Source organism: Anguilla rostrata, chromosome 7 (assembly GCF_018555375.3).
Source record: "Anguilla rostrata isolate EN2019 chromosome 7, ASM1855537v3, whole genome shotgun sequence".
NCBI classification, from domain to species: Eukaryota; Metazoa; Chordata; class Actinopteri; order Anguilliformes; family Anguillidae; genus Anguilla; species Anguilla rostrata.
Window position 1 is genome coordinate 3,358,772 of NC_057939.1, and position 14,977 is coordinate 3,373,748.

Consider the following 14,977-nt stretch of genomic DNA (forward strand, 5'->3'; position numbering starts at 1 on the left):
GTGTGCTCTTCTGTTCTTTTCTTGCTTTAGTATTCGTTTTATAAAATGCTAAGCATTCGTGCTGGGACAGCATACTAGCCTACGTAGGCTACCAAAACATTCAAACGGATTAATTCGGTTGCTGAATATTTTCTTCCGGATTTTCTTTGTTAGCCCGTTGTAATTGACTCAAAACGTTTGATACAGTTATGTGAGGTATGCGGTAGTTCTGCATAATTAACATTGGTGATACAGTACAAGCAAACTGGAAATCACCTTCCGCACTTTTTATCCGGGTAAAATAACAGGTTAATTCTAGTAATCTTCCCTTTAGCTTTTTCAGACTGCCGTAATTTTACTCAATTTTACTGCCATTTTTCAATTCCACGAAAAGACCAGGAAGACTATGGACTCATTTATGGTGCATGGTTCGCATCTGGAGGGCACACTTCGCTGCTCGGCTAGCAGTAACTTCTAAGGAAAGCAAACGGTGGCTGTACCACTACTAATTTACATTTTCACGCAAGTCCGAGTTTTCGTTCTATTCTTGTCATTTTGCGATTAGCCTATATGGAATTGACGACGAGAAAGTAATAAAACAGCAAATTGTTTACAACGTGTCCATGTTTTCTGCTGTTAATGAATGTGTTTGAGAGGATATATGAAAATCAATAAATCAGAATCAGAATCAGAATCAGAATCGGGTTTATTGCCAAGTAGGTTTACACATACAAGGAATTTGTTTTGGTCAGGTGGTGCGTAACAGTGAACATAAAATAAGATAAGATAAATAGAGTAAGAGTAACTCAAAAAAAGTAATACAAAAGTAACCATAGTCATTGTTGGTAACCCGTTGTATATAAGTGGAATAAACCCCTCCGGGCTGTCCCGGTTATTAGAAAATAATGTAGGCTACTTCGGTGGTAGTATGGGGTTACAGAAGAAATAATATGACAGATGGACCGACGACAACGTCAGTGGGCTAATTTGCCTAATCTTCGCGGTACTTTAGACCCCGGTGGAAACGCAGACAACCATTGGCTGAAGGAACCTTTTAGTTCCTGGTAAAGTAGTTCCTGGGACTGAAAGTTCCGGGTAATTTTGGTGGAAACGCGGCTTTAGTATGTATGTGTGTAGGACACCAAGTCATCTTTTCCCAGGTGGTGCAGTTTTGTGTGCTCTCCACCCACTGCGAGTGCTCTGAGTCGTACATGATATCTCTGGTACTGACGACAGTGTGACGGACACCCAAACATCTCAGTCCTTTTTGTGCGTCCCCCCTTAATTGTCATGGGTGTGTGCCTCAGCACTGGCTGCGATTTGGTAATAACTGTTTTTGATCTTTACTGTAAGCACTCTGAGAATGCAGATTAATCTGTAATTACTGTTTTGAGTGCCTCCTGGACCCAACGGCAATTTACAATTCTGTCTGGATCAGAGTTTAGGTGGTGGAGATGAACATTTTAATACATCTGTAAAAAAAAATACATAAAAATTTAATTTATGAAAGTCCAGCCAAGCAGATTTTATTTTCTCATTGTGCAATGCTGGGTGCATTATGAGAGTCTGCTGCAGAAAGCACATGCAGAAGTATTGCTGCTGGAACGGGACTGAGCCCACACGGGGTCTGTAAAGTTGAGGTCACAGAGAGGTAATCGGTATGTGACATAAGTACAAACGAGCAAAGGTGCAAGATGCATTCTGGGAGCCCGGTGCATTGTGGGTAGTTGAGTCATGGTCTGATTGACCTGCTCACTCTGAGGACACAGAGGCAAACTGTGGGCTGCTGCACTAGTGTCCTTCAGAGCCTCCTCCACTGCAGGCTGGACTTCACAGAGAGGCGAATTAGGCCACAGTTATTAGATTAATCAGCGAGATCATATCACCATCGCCAGAGGAGCAGTGGCCTTGCAGCACTGGGTGTGAAATGAGCCAAGCAGGGCTCAATGGAGGCTCGGTGGGAGTGTGCCTGTTACCAGAGACAGAGATTATCACTACAGGGCTCTCGCTGTGCAAAACACCGACGGCATTCTCTCTCCCGCACCTGGGCCCAGGGTTCATAGTACCAGACTTTGAAGCAAACATCTCGAATTCTTTGTTTTTAATTTAACGTTCTTACATGACACCATGACTTTATCAGTTGCCAGGTGACTGATAATTTTAAAACAAAAAAGAAAAAAACGAATGAAACCTTAAATTAGTTCCTCAGTACAGAGGGCAGGTCATGCTGTCAGTAGATCTGGGCTGAGGTGAAATTTTAGAAGCCTGATGTGAAGTTTGAATTATGGTTCTTCAGATGTGCTGAGAATTAAATGGCAGGGTGGTCTCTCTCTGTTATTGCTGGCCTGCCAGGCCAGTGGCATTAATGAGCTTTCATGTGTTTTTGTGTCATTGCAGTATGTCTGGCTTTGGAATGAACAGGAATCAGGCATTTGGGATGAACAACTCGTTATCGAGCAACATCTTCAACGGGACAGGTGAGCCCCTCCCCCAGCATGCAAAGCCCCTAAAGTTTGGTGTTTCTCTGCTGCGCAAACAAGCCCACCCCCCCCCCCAAAAAAAATACGCCCCTCTGGTATTACCAGCACCAAATCACTGCTTTAAAGGCAACTTCCTAACACCCCCTTTCTGCTGGCGGCGAATAAGGGTTTTTCCAGTTCTTCCAACATGCAGACCTTCTTTGATGGAGTAATGAACTGAACCCAGAACAGAGCAGATTTTTAATGACTGGCTACCGCAGCCATGCTTTGCAGAAGTTTCAGGGGCACTTGGGGAGAAGTGGGGGGGCGGGGGTGGTGGGGGTTTTTGCGTAACAATTTGTCTTAGGAAGGTTATTTTCTCCCCCATTTCTGTACTTTTGGCCTGGCAGTATTGAAGAGCTTTGTGTTCTCGACACAAAACGAGCACTTTCCATTTCAATCAGTGTTGTGAAGGGCATCGCATTATTATCAGAGACCTCGTCCAGAATAGCTTATACAATTTGCACAATTTTAGATCTGTTAGATTTTTTTATTTAATTTTAAATTGCCAGGGGACAGTAACAATTTATCTTCTGAGAATCCACAACCAGCTTAGTATGCCCTGACACTGCTCTGTCTTTCAGTGCGATCGTGCAGCGTGAGGTAACCGTACTTGTACGCGATTATCGTTACATTCCTGACATTTAGCAGACGCTAAATATGCAGAGCAGCTTGCGCAGCTCGAACCTGCAACCTTTGGGTCACCAGCCCAGTTCCCCACCTGTTACACCCCCCCGCTGCCGCCGTGTTCCATGGTTTTCCCTCGGTTGGGGGGCGGGGGCGGGGGCGGGGGCGGGGTTTGGGGTGCCCGGTTCCCGCTGCTGGGCGATGATGACGCGCTCCTGCTGTCGCCGTTTCAGACGGGAGTGAAAACGTGACCGGGCTGGACCTCTCGGACTTCCCGGCGCTCGCCGACAGGAGTCGAAGGGAAGGAAGTGGCAACCCAACGCCGTTACTCAACCCGCTGGCTGGGAGGGCTCCGTACGGTAGGCCCCTTCAAGCCCCGCCTCCTTTTCCTCCTGAGCGTTCCTCTTTTCTCAGGCAAAAAAAAAAAGTGTCCTTATCCGGGTCTCCCAACTCCGCCCAGCACAGTGGAGCGGTTTTCGAATGCTGTATCTATTCGTTATCTCTTGTCTCGTAGGCGTTCGTCCGAAATTAAGTTTACAGTTGTGTGTGTGTGTGAAATCATAAAAGTAAAAGTGGCATTTCCTCAAACGTTTTTATGGTAATGTGGTCCTGACGCATTACACAGGCCCCGGACAAGGTGAGGATATTACAGAATTATCATGCCGTGGGCTTTCAGGTTTGTTATCTTTTCAGGCACCACACAATGACAGATTTATAGCACATACTGGCAGTATATCTTTTTATTATTAAGCCTTTTAAAGACGACCGACTTTTGATGAGGGAGCCCCCAGTACCAGGGTGAGAAATGCCTGCCTTGTTGACTCAGTCAGACTGTGTGCTCATCTCTCCCTACCTCTGAAATGCCCAGAAACTATTGCAGTGGATGCTGATGCAGATCTAATGGAAAGGCAGAACAGCTGAGCATTTTCTGCGTTTCTCTAAACCCTCACATTACTCTCTCTGCACTGTTTCCAGCTCAGCTAGTTTTATACCTCCAGCCGCACAGCGACGTGGTCGTTTCTCACACCGTTAAACCACAGCGGCACACCAATGTCCAGGGATCAGGCGCACCGTTACTCAGTATGCACTGACCCTCGCATTAACCCTTTGAAGGGCAGGTTTTTTGGAATGTTTTTTTCTTTTTTTTTTCTTCAAAATTCTAAGTCTGTGTTCTAGAACTTTCAGTTGCATCCAGTTACCAGCAGTGATTGTGGCGTCAGCATTAGAATGTTCAGTTAAGAACATTCCAATCGCATATTTGCAATCTCACACCCAACAGGGTTAAAATATAATAGTCCTGTTCTATTCAGGGGCTCTTATTGTGTGCAGTTGGCGTGCCAGGCCTTTGAGCTGCGTTGCCAAGAGCCTGCTGTTGTCTTCTCATGCGCAAACTTTCGAACCCACGTGAAATCTTGAGCTCCCCCTCTGTTGAGTCAGGGACAAACAGTGCAGTACTGCTCTGCTGCCAAGAATGATTCTGGAGAAATGTCCTGAAGTGGCCTCATACGGCATGGCCGTCTTAGTCTTCTTGTTTTGATGAACGTTTTTGCCACATTTCTGTTTATGGAATAACCATAACTTCTATATAATCATGAGTCAACGTTGGAGATAGTTGGAGTTAAGCTGGCTCGATATGAGTTACCATCTATTAGTTCCCTTCCTGGACGTGTAGCAGGCTAGCTAGCAAAATTATATAGGGTAGCTATCCATCTTAAACACAATAATGTTGCTTAATGTTAATTTGTTGATTTGATATTGGCTGTAATTAGCTGAGGTTTGAATTTGATGAGCATTGAAATTTTCCCCCAAATATTTTTGAAATGTATGGACCTCAGACCACCCACCTTAGGAGCCACAGCTTGAGAAAAAACTAACCTTTGGGAAGCACTTTATACTTTGATATTTACATCTACTAACTGTTAAGTATTTACATATTTGGTAAAGAAACATGTTCTTTGGTTCCGAGGTTAAGAACCTTCCACCTGGTGTCACCTGCTGGGACACACACCTTATGAGATCCCAGTTAAATGTTTTTTATGTTAGCCATTATGTTACCTTGATATTAAAAGCACCAGCAAGTGGTCGCTATGGACAACATCATCATGCCAAACGAGGTGGCCTTTGTCATCCTGCAGTTGGGATGGTCACAAAGCCATCGAATGAGCAGTCCCAAGACTTCTCCATCCACAACGAGGACTTCCCAGCTTTGCCAGGGCCCAACTACAAGGACCCCACGTCGAGTAACGACGACAGCAAATCGGTGAGTGCGCCTGCCGCCCGCAGGGTCTCATTTCTTCATCGTCGTCATCATCATCTTCTCCTTCTTCATCATCATCTTCCTCGGTTCTCTCATGGCTTCAGGAGAGCACTGAATCTTTACTTAATTGCCCCTCTTGCGTCGATGCACATGAAGGTCAATAAAAGTTTCTAATACTTTTTAAAAAAAATGCTTCTAAAAATGTCTTGTACCCGGTCTATTCGTTAGTCATCAAAACCCACCCTGGCACACTTTAAACACCCTTTAAGACCATCGCAGATCAATAATAAACATGCCTCGCTGGGCGGCAGCCCTCTCTTCATTAAAGTTACAACAAAGCATCACAGCGCCCAGCGTCTGTTAGATCTGAGCTCGCTTTTGATCGTCCTCTTAGAGCGCGAATCGATGGTGAGAAACGAGCTCTGGCACAGCTCTGTGCATTAACGGTGTGGAGCCGTCTCACGCTTCATTAATGGCACAAGGTGTCTGCGAAGATAAGGCCGGGGCAGGGTTGGTGGGAGGGCATCATGGGAAGGGAAGGGAAGTGTCCAATCGGCAGCCCTCGACTGTGTCTATGCGGTTGCCAGCGCAGATAAAGACCCTCACGTTCGACGGGTCGAGAGACGTGAAGGAGGGCTGTGTGTTCTGACCACTCCTCCGTCTGTGTGCCCCTTTGATCTCTACCGCCATACTCGCCACGCGGTGTATAATCTGAGGGTTCGGGTGTGTCTGAACCACAATGGCGGCACAACCGTACTACTTTTGGTTATCCTGTCTTCCTCCTGATTGGCTCTTTCCAGCCCTGTCCAGGCCCGTCGTGATTATAAAGGGATAGCGCTCCGTTTATTGCTCCCAGTCTCTTGTTTCGCAAGGAAGCAAAAACTGGAAGGTTCAGGCATAAGGAAACGGCGTGTTACTTACCTCAGCCCTGGGAAAAACATGTCCTGGGTCCACCGTTGTGTTGGGTCCGGGGAAATCTCGGTAAAACGCAGTCGAGGCGATGTTATGTTCTGCTGTGGGGATGGTCAAAATGGCTGCCGGCTTCAGCAGTAATGCGGCGGTGTCTCCCTCCCGTCCTCCCTCAGAATTTAAACTCGTCGGGCAAGAGTGCGTCGAGCACGGACGGGCCCAAGTTCCCGGGGGACAAGGGCTCGACCGCGCAGAACAACAACCAGCAGAAGAAAGGGATCCAGGTGTTACCGGACGGTGAGCTGCTCTCCACCAATCACGCGTCAGGGATTCACCGAGGCTGACCAATCACAGACCTGCTCGTGGCTCAGAGACCAGCCATTTTTAAAAGATACCGCTGGTGCAGCTCACTTGAATTGGCTGCACTTGCTGATCCACACACGTCATCCAGCAGCTCCTTGGTGCTTGTATAAGCTCGTAGTTAAGCTGAGATTCCCATCTTAATCGACCTGCTTGGTAAAATAAAGGTTATATAAAAAAATAAAAAGTAAAAATTTAAAGGTTTTTACAGTTTTTAAAGGTCAAACTTTATTGACTTTACTGCGTGTGGTTGTGCGACTATCGGGTAAACACACCAGCTCCAGGCACTTAAACATTAACTTAAACATTAAGGCATTAACACCAACAATCAACACAAGGTCAATCCAGATAGTTAACTCAAGGGCCCCACTCTGAGGCATTCGGATCAGGCCATCAGAGACGAGCCTGTGCTTCGCTGAGCTCTGTGCTGCCCCCTTCAGGGCGGGTGACGAACATTCCCTCCGGGATGGTAACGGACCAGTTCGGGATGATCGGGTTGCTAACCTTCATCCGGGCGGCGGAGACGGACCCGGGGATGGTGCACCTGGCGCTCGGCAGCGACTTGACGACACTAGGACTCAACCTCAACTCTCCAGAGTGAGTGCCGTAGCTGTGCAATTCCGTGCGCCAAAGGGGCTGCTGGGTAATGTAGTCCAGAGCCGGTGGTTCTCTTTGTGTGTTTGTGTATGTGTGGCTGCATAGTGAGCTGTGGATGATTCTGAATATCTGAATGAAAATTCTGAAAGTTTACATACTATTTAATTTTTGTATTCATTGATTTTTGTGAGAAGTTCTATGAATCGCTGGGTACTAGGGGGGTAGGAGGGGGGTAGCTGGTGACCTTTCATACATGGCAGATGGGATTTCCAGAAATTTCCATTTAAGACCCGCACTTTGCCTGCCCCTGACAAGCAACCACAAACCCCTCTCCCCCCCAAAAAAAATACCGCAGCTCAGCAATGCTTATTTTTCCGAGTTGCTTTGAAAGGAAGATGAGATTCTTATTATAACCACTTTGGCAGCGCTGGTTCCTCTGCTTTCCATCAATGCTGAGAGAAGTGGATTGATTCATGGGAAAGTTTTCATACAACATCAATCCATGGAAGGGACGGCAGACCAACTGACAGTGATTGTGTTTAATGATGAAATTGTACGCTTTCGACTTTTTCCATTACATAAGTCAGGCTTTTGCAGCTTCCTCTGATTCTAGTGGCATACTCCTGCTGCATACTGAAAAGGGTTTTTTTTTTAATGATCATTTTCTTGTACCTTACAGTTTAAATTATTTACAGGTTACTCATTTTCATTCATTTCCCAAACATTTGGAAGCATTTCTTTTTACCAGATCAACATTTCCCAGCCTTGCCAAGAAATGCTACTTCAGATGTCCTTGGTGGCCTTGTTTAATTTGCTACAAAGAGCATAGTGTAATGCTGTACACATAGCACAGTGTAATGTGCTATATACAGACCTGTGTGTAATGTGCTATATACAGACCTGTGCGTAATGCGGATGTAACTGTGGGACTGGCAGTCGTCTTCTGCACCTGACCTAAGTGGTAATTGGATTAATATCTCAGATTATCGCTGTAATTAACCGAAAGATCGTTAGAGTCGCGTCTTGAAGACTATCGACCCCTTGGGGGCGGACTGGAGCGTGTGTAAAATGATATCCTGGTCATGTCTCCGGGCCCCACTCTTGCAGAGACGCTGATGCTGTGAGTGTGAGGACAGGGCTTCTGTAATGAACTGCAGGTTCACCCCAGTATCTGTTGGCTCTGGTTCTCATCACTGTCAGCCAATCAATGGCTGCGGTCCGATATGGAAGTGAGGGGATTGATTTCCAGCTGTGTGTTTTGTCCGGTCCAATCAGAGGATTTGCGCTGAATGTTTTGGGGGTGGGGGGGTGGGGGGGTGGGGAATTGAAAGCAGTAATGGAGTAATACTGCAGATGAGGCAGCTGAAGTCCTGTCGAATGACGCTCAAACAAATTTGAAATAACGTTTGTGACACGGACGGCCCTGTACTGGTGCTTCTCAGTCCTGGCCCTGGAGAGCCGCAGGGTCTGCTGGCTTTTGCTGTTACTCGTCTAGAGCAGTCAGTGAAAGCAAGTTGATGACGAGGTTAACTCGGGTCATCTGGTTTCTTGGGCTCCTAAGGCAAAAACAAAAACCTGCAGACTCTGTATCTCTCCAGGACTGAGGATCACCGGCCTGTACTGTCCGTAAGCTCGAATACAGCACTACACTGTTTTGTCATCTTTGAAAGAAGACCAAAGCATCAGTGCACTGTGGAGGAAAGAGCGCTCTGTGTACAGATAGCCCACGAGTTCTGACTGAAGACAGAGTGAGATTAAGCTCGCACAAACACACACACACACACATGCGCACACACACGTACGCAAAATATGAAAACACATCAGGAGGAGGCCGCAGACATTTAGGTGTACCAAGGTGCATCGGGATAAAAGGCTACACGCTGTACTGCGTAATGTAGTGTAAAATTACACTTGGACTATGTCCAGCAGTAACGTATTACGTGTTTGTTTATATTTAAGGCTTGAGTTTGGTTTGGCTGTGAAGCCACTGGTGGGTGCCTGACTAATTAATTCCGGGCATGCGTTCCAACGAGTAGTAACCTTAAATGAGAAGGCACATCGACCAAATGCTGCACGGTGCCACTTTGCAGTGCATTCTGGTATAGAGGAGGTCCTGGCAGATCTATTGCGATCTGTCGGCAGTTTGATGCCAGCACATGGATGTTAGAGTCACTGATTGATTTTGTTTCCCCCTTGAATGAAAATGCCAATGAGGACTCGTTCTTTGAGCTGTGCTGAATGGACGATCGAGCCACTGCGATGAACACACGATCTGTGTAGACACTGCAGCGTGGAATGCCCCCGGGAATATTCCTGTGGGACTGCTGTTAGATGAAGAGACTTGTGTCCAGCAGGGGGCAGTGTGGAGCTCACTATTCCAGCTGACCCTCTTTACACACTGTCCTGCCACAGTGTGGACAAATCTGTACTGAATTCCTTCCAAGCCCGGCATGTTGGTGTGTCATTTATTTTATTAGCTGTAGGTGTATACTTATAATTCTTTGCATTTATATAGCTCTTTTTGGGCACTCAAAGTGCTTTGCAGTGATGCGGAGGAAACTCACTCCAGTCACCACCAACGTGTAGCACCCACCTGGATGATGCACAGCAGCCATTTTGTGCCAGAATGCTCACCACACATCAGGTGTATGCAGAGATAGAAAGTGCTTATCTGTATTTCTTTCCGTCTCTCAGAAATCTGTACCCCAAATTTGCCTCCCCCTGGGCATCAGCGCCCTGCCGACCTCAAGACATCGGTAAGCGATAGGTTTCAGCTGGGCAGGGGGCAGGGGGAGGGGTTTGAGTCAAGTGGGAGCGGCAGGGGAGGGGTTTGAGTTGGTGGGAGGGGTTTTAGTCAGGTGGGAGGGGCATGGGGAAGGGTTTTAGTTGGTGGAAGGGGTTAAAATCAGATTGGAGGGAGAAGGGGGAGGGCTTTGAGTTGGGTGGGAGGAGCTGGGGAGGGGTTTGAGTCAGGAAGGAGGGGCAGTGGGAGGGTCTTTCCTCAGCCTTTGTTCTGACTGTGAATCGGCTTGTTCTTTTTCCAGACTTTCATGTGCCGTCTGAGTATTTAACCAACATTCACATAAGGGACAAGGTAGGCATCCCCACCAGGAGCAGCCGATCACCCTTCCCTCTCGTTTATGGAGCTTCACTGCTTTTATGGAAAATAACTAATGCTGATATTTTGAGAGAGTGTCTGTTACAGCACCGCACTATTACATGAGAGCAGGAGTGTCCGGGAGGGCTGTGCTGTCTGCATGTAACGTGACCAAAACCCAGCAGAGACTGCAGCCCTCCTGTCTGACACCCTGGTGTTCAGCTTATCTTTGTTTTAAAATGCGTTTATACATAATTTATCACTTTACATTTATTTATTGGAAGAACTTTAACTGTAATGATTCAGCATGCATCAGAAATGGGGCCCTGTGGCAGAGTAGCTGGGGGCTGTTTATGGACACTAAACTGGGACCTGTGGAAACGCTAAGCACACACGCACTGGCGTTGAGAGCTGACGGAAGGTTCCGGGGCTGGGCCAGATAAAAATGGCGGGAAGGCTGTTTTTTTTCCTCTTCATCACAGGCTGTTTTCTCTCTCTCTCTCTCTCTGTTCTCTCTTTTTTCCCCCGCAGCTGGCTGCAATAAAACTCTCTCGATACGGAGAAGACCTGCTGTTCTACCTGTACTACATGAACGGGGGAGACCTCTTACAGCTCCTGGCGGCAGTAGAGCTGTACGTACTGCGTCGCCTGGACTGGGGTCGGGGGTCAGGGGTCGGGGTTCAGAGGGTCAGAGGTCACGGCTGTGCACGCGCGCAGGGAGGGGTTATTCTCGGCCAATAGCAGGACTCGTTTCATGGGCGGGGAAGCTTGTTGTTACGGTTCCTGGCTAACGTTGGAGCAGCGTTTACAGAACGGAGCTCGCCGTGCTCAGCCCTAACGCAGCGAACGTCAGCTGGGATCCCGCCATCGAGCCCGGCGTGTAAATCTCCTCCTGATTGGATAGGAGGTGATGACCTTATAACTGCAGGACCAATCAATCTTTACTGGTCTGTTTTATGGCGGCTGCTCATTAACTGCTGTCTGTTCGTTAGCGTTGCAGAAGAGACCAAGGGCAGGGGGACTCAATCTCCCCCTTGAAAAAGCCTTTGCTTTTTTTGTTTATTACTTATGCATCGTGTTGAGTTTGGCGGCTCATCTGTAAGTGGCCGTGCGTGTGTTGTGAAGCACGTCTCTCAGGGCTCTGAACTTTGTTGAATGGATCCGGGGGTCCTTTCCAGAAGAATCCGACCTCTTGGAGTCGATAGAGATCACGGACGAGTGCTCTGTGTCGCGTGGCGATGAAAGAACGAATCAGAGAATCTTCCAGCGATGAGTAAGGTGGTACTTTGAGTAGAAAGCATGTTCATGTGCGATCTCCATCAGGGATCTCTGGCTTTGCAGCTGGTGTGAAACTGCTGCCCTCTTCAGGCCAGTTAGGGTAGTATCTTTTTTTCACCCAGTGCAGGCTCTGAAGAATATGAGGGTTCATTTGAAGGCTTGCTTTCACTTTGCTCTACATTTAACTTGTATACATGCGAACAGTTCCCTCTACTCTGCAAAACACTGATGTCGTGAAAACCGTGACCGTTTAGACTGAATGGACACTGGGCTTATTCGAATGCAAAAAATTCTGATTATGCTGGAGACTAGTAGGATTGTGAGCGATCATGTACCGCTTTAAAATTCTGGTGCAGTGACACTTCACATGAAGTGTACTTGGCTGTTATTCTCCTCTATAGGGGCTGAGCACTACAGTGAACAAGCTATTATGCAATTATTACATAATTGTATGGAAAAAAGCAATTTTTGCAGTTGTGCATTTTGCTAATTGGTTGAAAGCACTTTGAAGATTAATTGGATATTGAGGGGATCTAAATGCACATGGTTTTCACTTATTTTTTGGGTTTATGAACTGTCGGGAGATGTCTTTAGAGTAAATGAATGGGTTAATGATTTGGCGTCATTAAAATGTCCCTTCAGCAGTCTGACCCCCGAGCTCTTTTACATCACTGAGTTTGGTACGAGCCCTGACCCTCTGAGCTGTTACATAGAGATTCCCCAGATTAATCACAGACCGTTTCTCTGTTCCTCAAGTAAAGCATTCATGTCCCCCCCCCCCCCCCCCCCCCAGCTTTAACCGCGACTGGAGGTACCACAAGGAGGAGCGAGTGTGGATCACGCGGGCCCCGGGCATGGAGCCCACATTAAAGACCAACACCTACGAGCGGGGAACGTACTACTTCTTCGACTGTCTTAACTGGAGGAAGGTAGCTAAGGTGAGGCCATCGGCTGGGCCGTCACCTGCCGTTCACACACCAGGATCTGTTTCTTTTCACATGAAATGCCCGGTGATTTCGACTGGGAGTCCAGAAGCTAAACTAACCCGGTCTGCTTGTTAAATAGATTTCTAGTTATTTCTAGTCTGTTTCTCAGGTCGATAGTTGCATGTGTTTGTAAGGTCTGTCTCAGTCTCAGTCAGGTACATGCAGTATATTGTCACGTGTATTCTTCCGTGTTTTGGTAGTAACCGTGTAAGTTTTCCTCCCTCAATCAAATCTTTTTTTGTTCCTGACCCCATGTTTTTTTGCGAAGTACGGTTTACTCAGGTGATTGTACTATCTGTAAAGTCGTGGCCCCTTGATATTTTACTTTTTTCCCGTCCATGAATCGTATTTTTCTCCGAACCTCAGGTCATGCTCTGTCCGTTCTCTCAGTGTCTGGCCCTTTTCCCCCGGTCCGCTCGCTCGGCTGCTAACGGACGCTATCGTTGCACAACCCGCCCCCACATCGCTGGGAGATGAGACTCTAACCGCCGAGAGGCTCTAACCGAACTCTCCTCCGACATGCTTCTGAAAGAGCACATTGGGGGGGGGGGGCAGCAGCAGTCCCTCGAAAAGTTGAAGAGGGAACACCGTGCCAGAAACCCCCGACCAGCTGAGGGACTAAAAAGCCGTAGCACTTCATCAAATAAACATTTTGTCTCAAGTATGAAAAAGGGTTCAGCCTTCGGGTTATGAACATATAAACACAGTGAAGCAGTGCACTGTGGGATTGCTGGCTCTCTGGTTTCAGTGTCTCCCTTTAAAATGGCAGTTGACTGTTTCACTACTATGCGGGGTTGTGGTTTCTCCAGTCACTGATTGAGTTGAAAGTTATTCAGTTGAATGCAAAGAAAGTGAAGTCAAGGACCATGAAAGCCCACACCCCTGGATACCAAAAATAGTCAATGCCCCTTGTAAACAGGAGCCAGCAATCCCATAGTGCACTGTGCCATTGTGCTTATAAAAAGCCTTTTTAAGGTTATTTTCTTTTTTTCTTTTTTTTTTTTTTTTTTTTTTTTTTTTTTAGAGTTAGCGATGTTGAATCAGGAACCAAACGAGATATTCTGAATGTACGATTCTCAACATGAACCCTTATTTTAAAGGGACGAGTTTCAGTTTGAAATAAGGGTCCAACAATTACACTTGCCAAGAGCACGTAAATCCAGGTGTCAGACGAGTAAAACTGATCGGACTAGTGACTTTTTACAATTTTAGACTATTTAAATACTCTTTTGGCACTGCTAAACTAGCTCAGAAGCCCAGTTGTGTGTGTGAGAAGAAAAGAACAGTTCTGAGGCGGGCGTCTCATTGATTGCTGAGGTCGTGCTTTCCATCGATTAAACAAGAAAAGCTCTTGCACTTAGTAATTGCTCAGGACTGCCAATCACACTGTGCCCGGACCCTGTCCGGAGTTCATGATGTACGGGTTCCCCCTTCCACTCTTCAGCAGTTTCAAAATGCTTTTTGCAAGCCAGTGGAAAGTCAGTGAGTGATGTCACAATCACTTTGTCCATATTTTGTCTATGGTTAGGAGCAAGTTTCTGATTCAGCAGCACAGTGGAATGAAAAAAGCAGTACATTCTGTTATACAATAAAACACACACTGTAGTGTGTTTTAGGTAGTATTGACATGTTAGTGTCATTCCCCACCAGTGTCATTCCCACAACACCATTCCCCACCAGTGTCATTCCCACAACACCATTCTCCACCAGTGTCATTCCCACCAACACCATTCCCCACCAACATCTTTCCCCACCAGTGTCATTCCCACAACACCATTCCCCACCAGCGAGAAAACAACACAAAACCTCATCAAACTGTCAGTTCCCGACAAAACCATTCCCGCACCAGTGATTGCCAGGTCGTCATTCCTCATCAGAAGCTCTTGCACTAAGCAATGTCATCCTTCCCTGGCCCTTCCCCAGCATGTGTACATTCCCAACTCTAAGCGTTCAATCTTCCCAACAGTGCTGATTCCTCACAATGTCATTTAGGGCATGTCATCACACCAGTGTCAAAGTACCAACAATAACACCACTGGGTGTTTCAGGTACATTCGACATGTTTGTGTCATTCCCACCAACACCATTCCCGACCAATGTCATTCCCACCAACGTCATTCCCCACCAGTGCCATTCCCCAACAGTGTCATTCCCCCTAGTGCCATTCCCCACCAGTGTCATTCCTACCAACACCATTCCCCACCAACGTCATTCCCCACCAGTGCCATTCCCCAACAGTGTCATTCCCCCTAGTGCCATTCCCCACCAGCGTCATTCCCCACCATTGTCTTTCCCCACCAGCCTCATTCCCATTAATGCCATTCCCATTGTCGTTCATGTCGTTCATCACTCTTGGCTGCAGCCTCGT

General features: G+C 47.0%; 1 protein-coding gene across 1 annotated transcript in view; it reads left to right on the plus strand.

The window, feature by feature from the left end:
• The window catches only part of LOC135258790 (CCR4-NOT transcription complex subunit 2), a 45,394-nt gene that overhangs the window by 28,803 nt on the left and 1,614 nt on the right, over window positions 1–14,977 (plus strand). The window contains exons 6-14 of the mRNA XM_064342373.1: window positions 2,377–2,456; window positions 3,359–3,484; window positions 5,261–5,385; window positions 6,468–6,588; window positions 7,092–7,248; window positions 9,943–10,004; window positions 10,293–10,342; window positions 10,877–10,977; window positions 12,417–12,561. Of these exons, the coding sequence (XP_064198443.1) occupies window positions 2,377–2,456; window positions 3,359–3,484; window positions 5,261–5,385; window positions 6,468–6,588; window positions 7,092–7,248; window positions 9,943–10,004; window positions 10,293–10,342; window positions 10,877–10,977; window positions 12,417–12,561 (967 nt within the window). The remainder of the gene's footprint in view (window positions 1–2,376; window positions 2,457–3,358; window positions 3,485–5,260; window positions 5,386–6,467; window positions 6,589–7,091; window positions 7,249–9,942; window positions 10,005–10,292; window positions 10,343–10,876; window positions 10,978–12,416; window positions 12,562–14,977) is intronic.